The 12,350-nt window shown below is 44.6% G+C and overlaps 1 protein-coding gene across 1 annotated transcript in view; it reads left to right on the forward strand.

Annotated features, from left to right (window-relative positions):
* Positions 1 to 5,443, forward strand: part of GTF2F2 (general transcription factor IIF, polypeptide 2, 30kDa) — a gene marked incomplete at its 5' end in the record, with an annotated part of 17,746 nt that extends 12,303 nt beyond the window's left edge. Inside the window, one exon of the mRNA XM_009877078.1 lies at positions 5,324 to 5,443. Coding sequence (XP_009875380.1) covers positions 5,324 to 5,443 — 120 coding nt within the window. The remainder of the gene's footprint in view (positions 1 to 5,323) is intronic.
* Positions 5,444 to 12,350: the final 6,907 nt, after the last annotated feature.

A 12,350-nucleotide genomic window follows, 5' to 3' on the forward strand; every position in this document is an offset into this window, starting at 1 on the left:
GGAACAGACTGCCTAGGGAGGTGGTTGAGTCACCATCCCTGGATGTGTTCAAGTGTCGTTTAGATGTGGTGTTGGGTGATATGGTTTAGGGGTGACCTTGTAGTGTAGGGTTAGTGGTTGGACTTGATGATCCGAAGGGTCTTTTCCAACCTGAATTGTTCTATGATTCTATGATTCTATGATTAAGCACCAAAAATCGGGCAAGATTAATCCAATTTTTGTCTTAGTCGTTGCTGTAAGGATTAGATGCGTAGAGTAGTTTTTAGATTAGATGTATAGAGCAAAATACCTCACATGAAGTCTTCTGTTACATTTACAATGAATTTCTGTCTATATACTTCACAAGAACACTTATGTTGCATTTATGACTTTCTATCCCTGTCAGTATCTCTGCTGTCATCATATTCTGCTGAATATATTCTGCCTGTAGCATAGTAGATCTGTGCTGTGTGCTTTCATCTCAGCAAATTTAGCCTCTTTTTTTTTTTTTAAACCACTGTAGTAATACAGATATGTTAAAAGAAAATTGTAGACTGATTTGACCCAATAGCACATTATTTGGGTTATATCTTTGCATCTGTGTTCCTTATTTGAGTCTCTACTGATGACTTAAAGTCCCATAGGGCTCCTGGGATTTATTGGACCATTAGAGCTTCTTGCCTTGAGTGGGCTGTGAGGTCCCAGTTTTGAGCTGTGTGTGAGTTCGGGGTTTCGCATTCATTCCAAGCCAGGGTTTTGCTGTAGGTGTTGGTACCCGTCCAGCTTCCTCAGACCCAGATATCCTGAGAAAATAAACGACCAAAATCCTCTTCCCGATGCCTTTCTTTGTTCACTGGGTGTAGCCAGTATGGTGATAAATTCAAAACTGTCTTTCAGCCTGTCATCTACCCCTCATCTAAAGCTATCCTGACTTCCCATCTGCTTTCCCATTAAAAACTTCTGTAGGGAGTTGCTAAGAGCATTCATTTCCATTTTTAAAAGACTATCACTTGGTTCCTGCTGCTCGGCCAGTGTTTGCTCCCTGTGCAAGCATCACTAGTGCTGTGGACTTCTACCTCTGGCATGCAACGTATGGGGTTTTTTTCTGAAAATAAGTATCTTTTCCTACTGCCCACTGTGACTTCATTGTTCGCAGAGCAGCTATACCTGGCAACAAAAAAGTAAAATGCCAACAGGTGAATAGGCATGCTTTCCCCATGCTGTAGGGAGGTTGGCTGCTAATTAATCTCTGCTGGGTGTTCATTGCTTTATTTTCTGTCATAGTGTCTGAGATTGTCTGGGTATGTAATTTCTGCTCTGAGTTTCTAAATGTTGAGGTTATTTTCAGATGCGAAGAAAAAAGCGCTGCTGCTGCTGTCTCCTCAGCTCCAGTTAAAATGAAGTTCTAGGTGCTTACATCATTGGCTAATAATATTTGAAACAAATTTTTCAGGTGGAATTAATACCTTTGTTAGTGAAGTAACAAATAAAACAAAAGGCTTTTTCTTACATAATGGTAAATGTAAATAGTAAATTAAACCCTCAATGCAGAATGTGTTGCATGTTACTTGGGAGTTTGTTGCCACCTTTATTTTGCAGTTATGAAACCACAAAGCAAGTCTATTCTAAACACAAACTACTGTTATGTTAGGGAAACTTGAGTTTATTTGTTTTCCTTTTTAATGAATAAAAACATTTCGGGGTAGCAGGCAAATCTGTTGCCACCTACCCAGATGTAAATACTGAGTGCTCCCTGGAAATATCACAGTAATTCTAGATTTGGACTTCATAGCTGAGAAGATAATATGCTTTTTTTGTGAGCAATCAAATATTTGTGAGGAATAGAAGCAGTATGGAACCAGTGGTCTAATATGAACTCTATTTTTTCAACATGGGGTAGATTGTTTGCAGTTTTTTCTTTTATTTCAGCTTTAAGTAATAGTTATCTTAAATAGCATGAGGATTGTTTCCCTCAAAAGTTTCAGAAAGGTGAGCCATTTGACTTTTTATGGAAAAAATCATCAGGGGAGGTGAAACAGAGCACAGGCTGCCTTCAGTGTACAAACAGATTACCTACAGGTTAGCTTCAATGACAGAATTATATGTTTATAAACATACTGAAACCCTTTCTGAGAAGAAATTATGGGCCCTTAGTTAGCCCTTACCATGGTCTAAAATACAGTGTTTGGCATCACTGGAGGAAGTGGTACAGTACAGCAGGATGATCCCTGATTCACAGTTGTCTGAAAGGTCCCACGGTTCAGCATTGCCCGCACACACAGAGTGATTTTTTTGGCTTAACGCTCTCAGCTGCCCTCCTTAGAACCACTGCTGCTTGTTTCCCCCGCCACAGCAGAGGGGGAAGGTAGGAATATCTTGCAAATCCTCGACTGAGGTCCCAGTTTGAAGTGTCCTTCCTTACAGCACGGACATTACCTGGCTATTCAGTTTGGGTTGGTTTTGTTCCATTTTTCTCAGCTTGTTGAAGCAAAACTCTTCGAAGTTTTGCCCACAGAGAAGCAGAACTGCTTGGAGAATTGGGTCTGAAAACTAGCTGAAATTAACGGAGTGGGCAGTTGGGAGGCTTGAGCAAGTAGTGAGAGACAAGAACGGCCCCCATGCAAAACATCACCCAAAGATACTGCCACCAAACAGTGGCGAGACGCTGAGAGCCGTGAACAGAGCAGCCGTAGTTGTTTCATTCTGCCTGAGCCCTGCAGCATCATCATGCCTTGTGCCCTGCCTTCCCAGGTGCAGACGGCGTCTCCCAGCCCAGAAACCACATACGAATGTATTTCATGGGACTAAGTGCAATTATATTTTTTTTTTTCCCCAGTTCTCCTTGTACAGAAAATCACGTTGCCAGGGGTCAGTGTTCACAAAGAAGACAGAGGACTTTATTTGAATAAAGGGAGAGTTTATCTGAATAAAGGGAGAGTTCACCGGGGTTGCCCAGTCCCAGTGAGGTCTCAAATTGCCGGACAACGCAGCCTCCTTTTACCCTGATTTCCCGGCCGCATGAATCCCTCTCCCTTTCCCCATTGGCTGAGGTACTCAGGATGAACAGAATTCCTGATCCACCTGTTCCGTGTTCTCCCTTAACATGTACCCCCCTTAACAACACACATCGTGTGTTTCATTAACTCCAACTTTATGCTGGAGAAGTTAATATTCATGGACCTATTAAGCACTCTTTCTCAAAGTTCCAAAGTTTAGAGCATCCTTGCTGTTGACTTAACTAACAGCCCTACTGGTCCAGGTGTCTCCTCACAGGCTGCGTGCTGGGACTCCCTCACTCATGAAGGACACTCTCCTCTTTGTTCCATCACTAACAAGTAGATTTAGACTAGACACTAGGAAGAAGTTCTTCACGGAAAGAGTTGTGGGATATTGGGACAGGCTGCCCAGGGAGGTGGTTGAGTCGCCATCCCTGGATGTGTTTTAAGTGTCACTTAGATGTGGTGTTGGGTGATATGGTTTAGGGGTGAACTTGCAAGTAGGGTTAATGGTTGGACTCAATGATCCCAAGGGTCTTTTCCAACCTGGATGATTCTGTGATTCTATGAAAAAACCACACGCTGCCCTTCTTGTTTTATCACTCATTTGTAAAGTCACTCTGCTTTCTTATTCTCTCATCATTAATCCGTCCGTGTGCTCTAGAGCAGTTTAACCTTGCATCAGAGTGTTTCTTCCACCCACTCTGCCACCTTTTGAGGTGCCTGTTGGTGATGCTGCTGAAAGCTGCCTTGCCTGCGTGCACAAGGATGGCAAACAAAAAGCAGTGGATATGCTGGTATATCTACACATACCCACGTAGAAATCACTTTCCCACCTGCTTTCACCACCTTTCATGAGATACATTGTTTTGCGAAAAAAAAATTGTTGTTGCAGCGAGTACATCTGCCTTTAGGTACCCAACTCTCAAATATCAAATAAGGGCAGCGTCTCTGCCAGGGATGAGATGTGGAAAGGTGTGTTCTGAGATGTGGATTGATCTCCTGCTGCCACCTGCTGGGGTTTGCACCATGCACCCTCACAAGACAAAAAAACAAAATGAACTCCCCGCTACCGGCTCCAAGACCCCAGGAAACTAGTTTGTGTGCACCAGCTGTTACAGTTGTCTCTCATATTTTTTAGAAGAAGGCCCCTCATTGCTTTGAGACAGGTTTTTTAAGAATGATTTCACCACGTGAGTGCAAACTAAGTATTGTCATTGTTGTGGGATCTGGAATTTTTTTTGCTTTGTAATGTTTTGATGTGTACCTGGAGAGAGAGTGATTGGTTCCTCTAAAAGAGATTTGTTTTTACGTATCGAGAGCATACTTTTTATTTATTTCCCAACTTTTCCATTTAGCAGAAAATGAGAAGAGTGTAACGAAGAGCCTGGTCAATCAGCCTTTCTTTTTTCCTGTGTCATCAACAAATATTTTCTTTTTTTAATGAATTAGAATATGTTGATATTTGTGCTTAGTGAAACTAGATATACAGAAAATACAAGGATTCTGGTAACTCCAGTTCAATATATGCACTCAAAGAAGATTAAATTGTTTAAACTAAAGCTGTTGTGAATTTAATGTGGGGCTTCTTAAACTGTGGTCTGCAGTTGCCATGGCAATCTACTCAAGTCAGTCCCAATTAATATTTAAACAAACAAGCAGGCAAATGGCTCTTTAAAAAATGAAACAAATTACTGGTGTTTATTATAAAGGTTAAAGGAGGGTGATACTAGTGAGTTGTCTTGTGTCAAAGGTTATACTACAGCTTTGCTTGTCTGGCTTTTTTAATCTCTTCTTGCCCTTAAAATACAAATTTATAGCTCTCCTCTAAAGATGAGGCCATAATAGAATGCTTAAAGCTTTCCAAAATGCCATGAAAATCAACAGCTCAGGGCTTTGATAGAGTCAGAATAAGGCTGGGAGTTCCAGGATAATCCCAGCCCAAGCAAGATGAAAAGCCAAGAGCTTTTAGCTCAGGTGGAGAAATTCCAGCAGGAGGAAGACATGTGAGAGAACCTCAGCATCACGTTCCCAGAGGCACAGGGAGCTTCCTTTCAGCAGCCCGTGGAGCATCCTTCTAGCTGGTACCTGCCTCTCCCTGCTGCATCCCTGGGGCTTGCACTAGATGTTATATGCAGGCTGCTCTACTCCTCGTTGGTGCCCAGGGGTTGGAGTCATTATAGCTCAAATTAGTGCCAAATGCTTTCTGTGAAGCAAGTCGATGAGATCGAGCAGATCGTGTGATGTCGTGTTAGGAGCTACGGCAATCATGTAATTTGTGTAAATTGTGTAATTTGTGTACATTGTGTAATTCTGCCTGTGTAATTGGAATTTTTGTTTCCTTTCAGATATACTTGAAGGAGATTTTAAGAGAAATAGGCATCTACAACGTGAAGGGGACCCACAAAAACACATGGGAGCTGAAGCCAGAATACAGGCACTACCAAGGAGAAGACAAGAGTGATTAACAAAAGTGTTTACAGAAAGAGTCACTGCACTGAGGGAACCGTGGTGGGCTTACAGACAGGACTGAGCACAGCGCAATTCTGCAAGGTTCAAGTTAAATTAAAGCAGCTGATACTTCGTAATTTTCTGTAACTTCATTTCTTTTTTCCAAGAAATATTTCTTTTAAGTTTCTATAAGTGCTATGTCTTTTGACAGGAAAAAAATATTTATAGAACTTGTATTAGATTATTCTTTATTACAAACCTTTTGATTTCTGATCTTACTTTTTCTTGGTAGCTTTGTGGCTTTTACAAGCCTCGATGACTTTGAAGGTTCCTAGAGGAACCCATAACTTTGTGGGTTTGCATTCCAGTAGAACCAGGTTAATGGGCTCACTTCTGCTGGGATCTGTCAGGGCTTTGTCTGGAAAGCTGCAAAGCTGCATAACCCTTTGTGCAGTCTTGGGTTGGAATGGATGAGATGCTCCTTTCAAGACCAGGCTTTAGGAAAAACAGTCACAACCGTGGTGCTCATCACAGTCCTCAGACTCCATGGGAACAAATTGTCACAGTTAAAAAAACCCTAAAGTGAAGCTTGTTTCATACACAGGTCAGTGAGAAGACAACAGTCTCCTACAAGTGATTACTGATTAAAAAAAAAAAAAAAAAGAAATATCTGTCTGTTAGGTACATCAAGGAATAGACTTATCTTTTGTTTGGTTTTATGATGTTGTGATTTATGTTTAAGCCTATCAATAAAAGCGTTATTTTAATTTTTACCACACAATGTTCTACATTATTGACTGAACACATGTTGTGATTTACGTAGCACAGGTATCAAGGGCTTTTTGTGGGTTTTTATTGCTGCCTTCTTGGCTGGGTTTCCGTGTGTTTAGGGGAAGATTGCTTAATGCATCCCTGTCTCTGTTCCCCCATTTCAAAATGCACATTGCAAGGGTTGTCTATTCATCCATTTTGTGAGGGAGCAGGGAGGGAGGTGGGGCAGGACTGTTTAATTATATTCTCAAAGCTTTTATGTTAAAGAGCAAAGAAAACAGAGTGGAAAAAAACTCATTAGTACGCCTGTAAATGAAGCAGAAGGTGAGATTTTTATAGTATAACTTTCACATTCCCTCAGGTCCTTCAGATGCATGCATTACTTCTGCACATAGTAATAAAATAATCGTTCTGCATGAAAAGCAAACATTCTGTTATTGGTCCACTTGGAAGCAATGACAGGTTCGGAGGGGGAGTCAAATGCCTTCAGAGGTTTGTAAAACAACTCTGCCCCCGTATGCGTAAGTCACACCATTTTGCTCAACTCATTTGCTTCTAGAATTGTTTGTGCAAGTATCTCTCTGCAGATACGCTTCCTGCTGGTGCTCAGCTCTCCATGGCATGAAGTGTCCAGTTCCTGGGAGGTAGACTACTGAGGCTTTTTGAAAAGCAAATTACATTCAGGGGATGTGTGTGTGTGCATGTGTGTGCTTTCATAAATGTCACTCCTTGTCTCTCCAGGCTATCTGAGCAGAACCCAACTTGCTGATGGCTGCAGGAGATATCCAAGGCTGCCGAGAGGAACCCAGGAAATCAGCCTTCGTGTCTTGCTGTGGTACATGATGTGCTCCCCAGCAAGAACCAGAGCCTGCACACATCCACATCTCTGTCTTCCTTGTGCTGCTTGAGCCCTCCGGACATTTGCATTTGCAAGCATGTAGGAAGAGAACTCCTTTTCGTGAGCAGGGCTCCTCTGCTGCATTCGTGTCCTGTTTGAGCTGCTAAGGTGCCTAAGAAAGTCCAGGTCAGCCTCTCCCTTGTGTTGCTCCTCACATGATCTTTTAAAAGCATGCAGGAGAATGCCATGCATTTCAGATGTAGTAGTGCTGTAGTTCAGTGCCACAGGTAAAAATGACTTTGCCATTTCAGAGGGAAAATGTTACCTTTAGTGGCATCCCCACCAGGACTAGCTTAGCCGGAAGGTATTTTGGGTACGCTTGTACCTTTGGTTTCATGTAAGCATACTGCTTCACTACTTGTCTTCAGCTGAGACGGATATAATCAGCCAGCATGAAATGCCAGAATATACATAGGTATTTTATTGATCTGCAGAGTGCCTTTGGACAGGGTAAATAGGCTCTACTCAGGAGTAATGGAAAGTGTCACACATTTTTTATGACGGCACACCATTTTTTATGGGGTTTGTTTTTCACAGAAAGTATAGTTTTTATGGGCATCATTAAAAACACAGAGAGTGCCAGAAGTAAAAAAGCAGTGGAGTTTTCACCTAACAGCAGAGAGGCTGAGGAAAGCCAAGGTGCCCTGGTTCACCTGCAGCCTTCTCCAGAGCAATGCTAGTTTTCAAGGTAATATGAGGAATGGGATAGCAAGGAAACACCATTTCAAAAATGGAACTAAGAAATGGAACTAGGAAAAGCTATGCAAGGATAAACTAAGAAAATAAATCCAGCAGACAGTCCAGAAGCCAGAGAGCTCTGAATATGAGCCAGCAGTGTGCCCAGGTGGCCAAGAAGGCCAACGGCATCCTGGCTTTTATTAGAAAGTTTGTGACCAGCAGAAGAAGGGAAGTGATTGTCCCTCTGTACTCAGCACTGGTGAGGTCACACCTTGAGTATCGTGTTCAGCTCATGAAGCACTTTACCTGTTTCCTGCACGAGTCTGAAGGCTTGCTGGCTTGTTACGGTGCAGCTGGAATTTTAGCCCCAAAATCCACCTGGCCTGAGAACCAGGCGCAATGAGCCCACAGGGCTGCTGACCAAAGAGGATGGAAGATGCTCTCTTGGGCCAACACCGAGACCTGTGCTGTGCATTCAAGGTCTCCGTTGGCTCTTGCCTCCCAGTAACGACAGAGTTGAGAGGTGCTGCTGGCAGGTCATCATCCAGCCTGCAGCCGAGCCACAGGGTCTTTGCAGCAGAAACCACCCTAGAGGCAGAAGCAGCAGGGCTGCTACAGGCTCCACATTCTCCTTTCTGCAGTACATGGCACTGCAGGACTGCTCTGACTTCATGGCGAGGCTGCCATAATGACTTAAGCATTTTAGGCAATCTCACTTGCCTCCAACACATAATAACCAGCAGAAACTCTCAAGCTCTGCTCCACTTGTTCTGCAGGGGGACCTTACACAAGTGCTGTTAGCAGGATTGCCATCTGCTGAAAGAGAGGAGGAGGAGGCTCGTAGGTGTTCAAGTCTGATTCCCCAGCCCCCACATTTGTATTAATTTAAACTCTGACCTCGCAGCAGCAATGTGCATTAATTCCCTGCTGGTCTTCCCATGTGCTGCTGTCTCCTCACTCATTGCTCACGTGGGTGTTCTTGATTATTAGTGGTCAAAACCTTGGTTGACAAGTGGGTCCCATAGGCACTAGTGGAAGTATCACTGCGCTAAATGCCATTAAATGCAATTAAAAGCATGTCTCATCTAGCATTGCTTCTCCCAAATGACCACTTCTTTGAGTCATCAGAGATTTCCTACTTGGTAAGCCTAGTTAGGTACAGGCATAAGCCTGAGCTGATGCAAGGCAGCAGCGATGCAGCTGCCCCAGGTGAAAAATCCATGTGCCGAGGGGCTGGGAATGAGCGGGAAGGTCCTGCTGCTACGTGGGGAACACGGTGGATTTGACCCCTGCGAAGGACAGGCTGGTTCCAAGTGCTGCCAGCCAGTGGGACAGGCAGGGCTGCGTGAGGCATGGGAGCAGAAAGCACCAAGTGCGAATATTAGTTGTGGACCAGCAGAAAGTTACATGGCTATGAGACCTCTGCTGCAGACACAGAGTTCAGAGTGGGATTGGAGCCCAGTAGCTGCTGTCATCCCAGGGGATGTTCCCTAAAAGTTGTCCTTGCTTTGAGTCAGCTATGTGTTGCCTTCATCAGCTGCTTGGAGCTGACTCCAGCTGAAGGAACCTCCCACATGTGTCAGCCATGCCTGGGTTCACATGTCCCTGTCACCAGGATGGCATTTTCATTAATAACTGTATTTATTGACTCTTAACAAATCATTTTTCTCACTAACACAGTATCAGAGGAGACGGTTGTTCCAGGCCCAACTGGAAGGAAAACGGCTTTAAGTTGCACCAGAGGAGGTTCAGATTGGATGTTAGGAAGAACTTCACCAAGAGGGTTGTCAGGCATTGGAACAGCCTGTGCAGGGAGGTGGTTGAGTCCATCCCTGGAGGTGTTTAAGAAACAGGTAGATGTTGTGCTGAGGAACAGTGTGTTGATAGGGCTAGGACAAAGGTTGGACTCAATCTTGAAGGTATCTTCCAACCAAAACTGTGTGATGATTCTATGAAGATAGCTCTGCTTCTTGAGCTTTTCAAAGAGCTGTGACGGGGTACAACCCATCCCATTTCTCAGGACTGGAGGACTCTTTTCTTGGCTCTCCTAACCAAGACTGTGTGTGGCTACCAGGCTGCAGGATCAGCCTTTCTAAGGAAGTAAGTGACATGGTTTAGTGGTGAACCTGGCATTGCTAGGTTCATAGTTTTACTTGATGATATTAACAGTCCTTTCCAAGCTAAACGATTCTATGATTCACACAAGGATGATAAACTGCAACAGGAAAGATCAAAAAAGGTCCTTTCCAGAGCCCAGCACCCCGTGCGCAGCAGATCCATTAAGTTCACATCTCTTGTCTGGCTCAAGAAGGTCAAACTCTTCCACCTTCAACTCTCAAACTCAAAAAAAATAAATTAATTTCATTGCATTTTGGAATAAGGAATTGATAAATGCCTTTAGATGGAAAAAGGGACACCTGTAAGACAGAAAGGACAACAAACTCGGGTCCCATCGAGCATTCCTTCAGCTAACCGCACCCAGGGCTTGTGTGGTAAGATTTGAACACCAGCTGATGTTAGAGCCACACCATTCTCTTGCACAGTTCGCCAAACCTCAACACAAGGAGCTGCTTAGTGCTAGTCTTAGGAGTACCTCAGCCTAAATGCATTCCTAGGAGAAGCACAGCCATCAGAGAGGAGCTTTCTGCTCCTGATGGTTAGACAGAGGGTTGGGTTTTTGAAGCCAGTACATTTGCAACTACAGGCAAAAAAATAAGAGAAGGGAAAAGCTGCAGTAGTTAAGTTTTCAACCTTAAAAAAACCTGACTGTTTCTTTGCCCCTCTACTCCACTAACTAGTTTTATCTCTGGAGCCACCTCCTGAGAGGGGAATTTCCATGGGAACATAAAACACCTCCAGGAGGCAGGGAAGGCTTTCAGCAGCTATGAGAGATAACCAAGTACCACGCACCAGAGGAACAGGCAGGGGCAAAGGGCTTGATTAAAAGCAATTAAGGCAACAATCTAGAGTCCTTCCTCAGCCCCTTGGGCCTATGCCTGCACCTGTCCAGCCACTCCCACCAATCTGTCGTGGGAGGGTTGATAGCGCTGGGGGAGGGAAATGAAACCCCTTCATTCTGGAATTCACACATCTAAATTAGTCTTCTTTTTTTTCTTTTTTTTCCCCTTCAGAGGCTCACATAAACCCCGGTGTGGATTCCTGAAAAGCTTCACTACACCAGCCAGCCAAACCCAGCCTCAGAAAGAGCTTATTTGTACTGCAGCAATGGGAGAGGCTGCAAGCAGTGAGGGCTGCATCCATACAGGATCCACCAGCCCAGGCACTGCTAGCCTGGCTGAGCATCCACAGTGAGCATGGAGGGAGCAGCCAGCTTTAGAACAGAATCACAGAACTGTCTGGGTTGGAAGGAATCTTAAAGATAATCTGGTTCCAAGCCCCCGGCCATGGGCAGGGACACCTCCCACTAGACCAAGTTGCTCAAAGCTCCATCCAGCCTGGCCTTGAACACTTCCAGAGAGGGAGCATCCATAACTCCTCTGAGCAACCTGCTCCAGTGTTTCACCACCCTCACAGTAAAGAACTTCTTCCTAATATCTAATCTAAATCTATCTTATTTCAGTTTGAGACTGTCACCCCTCATCTTATCCCTACATTCCCTGATAAAAGAGTCCCTCCACATCTTTCCTGTAGCCCCTCCTCAGGTACTGGAAGGGCACTAGGTCTCCCCAGAGCCTTCTGTTCTCCAGGCTGAACCTCCAACTCTCTCAGCCTGTCCTCAAAGGGGAAGTGCTCCAGCCTCCCCCCCGATGACCTCTGTGGCCCTCAATCTGCGTTGTCTTTTCTCTATTACAAAGCATTTGGGAAGGTAGCCCTTAAATCCTTTCTAGACTAGTTCTATGTTATTTTTTCACATTCCCTACAAAAATTGAACACCTGCATTGCCTTGACAGGGCTGCCGACATGCCTGCACCTTGCTGAGGATGGGAGGACAGCGGGCTGGCTCTCCAAAATGCCAGGAGTGCCTTCTCCCACCACTGCTGGTCACAGGTGCAGAGGTTAACCCCAGCTGTTGGCTCTCAGGATAACAGGGCTGCAGAGAAACAATTGCTCATTTTTTCTCACTGTGTTAAGCCTCTGCCTTCATGACAAAGTTGGCATCACACACCAAGATAGTCTGAAGAGGCTTCCTAGGGTGTTTGTCTCCTTTCCACCAGAAGTGGAAGGTGAATAATGCAGCTCTAATGGCTCCAAACACCCAGCAGCTATGCACACCCTGAACAACTTCCTGCCACCACACTCCTTGCAGAACACAATTCCAGGGTCACCAGCATCTGCTAGCACCCAAAAAAGCTCCCCCCGCCCCGGCCACAGCCACTTGGGTGTGATTTTGCACAACAGCTTCCAGCTATGGCTTCAACCAAATGGAAGCCAAAGACCACAAACCAACATGGTTGCCCTTCTGGCAATGGATTTTGGACAGTTTATGGCAGACTTTCAGGTCCAACTGGGGGCAGGGGGGGTTGTTTGGGTTTTTCTTGTTTCCCCCCATACTGTGGCATTTAACTCAGAGCCAAATGAACACAATGTTTAATTGCTACTCTCCCACTGTGGGCTAC

Source organism: Apaloderma vittatum, unplaced genomic scaffold (assembly GCF_000703405.1).
Source record: "Apaloderma vittatum isolate BGI_N311 unplaced genomic scaffold, ASM70340v1 scaffold1229, whole genome shotgun sequence".
Classification (NCBI taxonomy): domain Eukaryota; kingdom Metazoa; phylum Chordata; class Aves; order Trogoniformes; family Trogonidae; genus Apaloderma; species Apaloderma vittatum.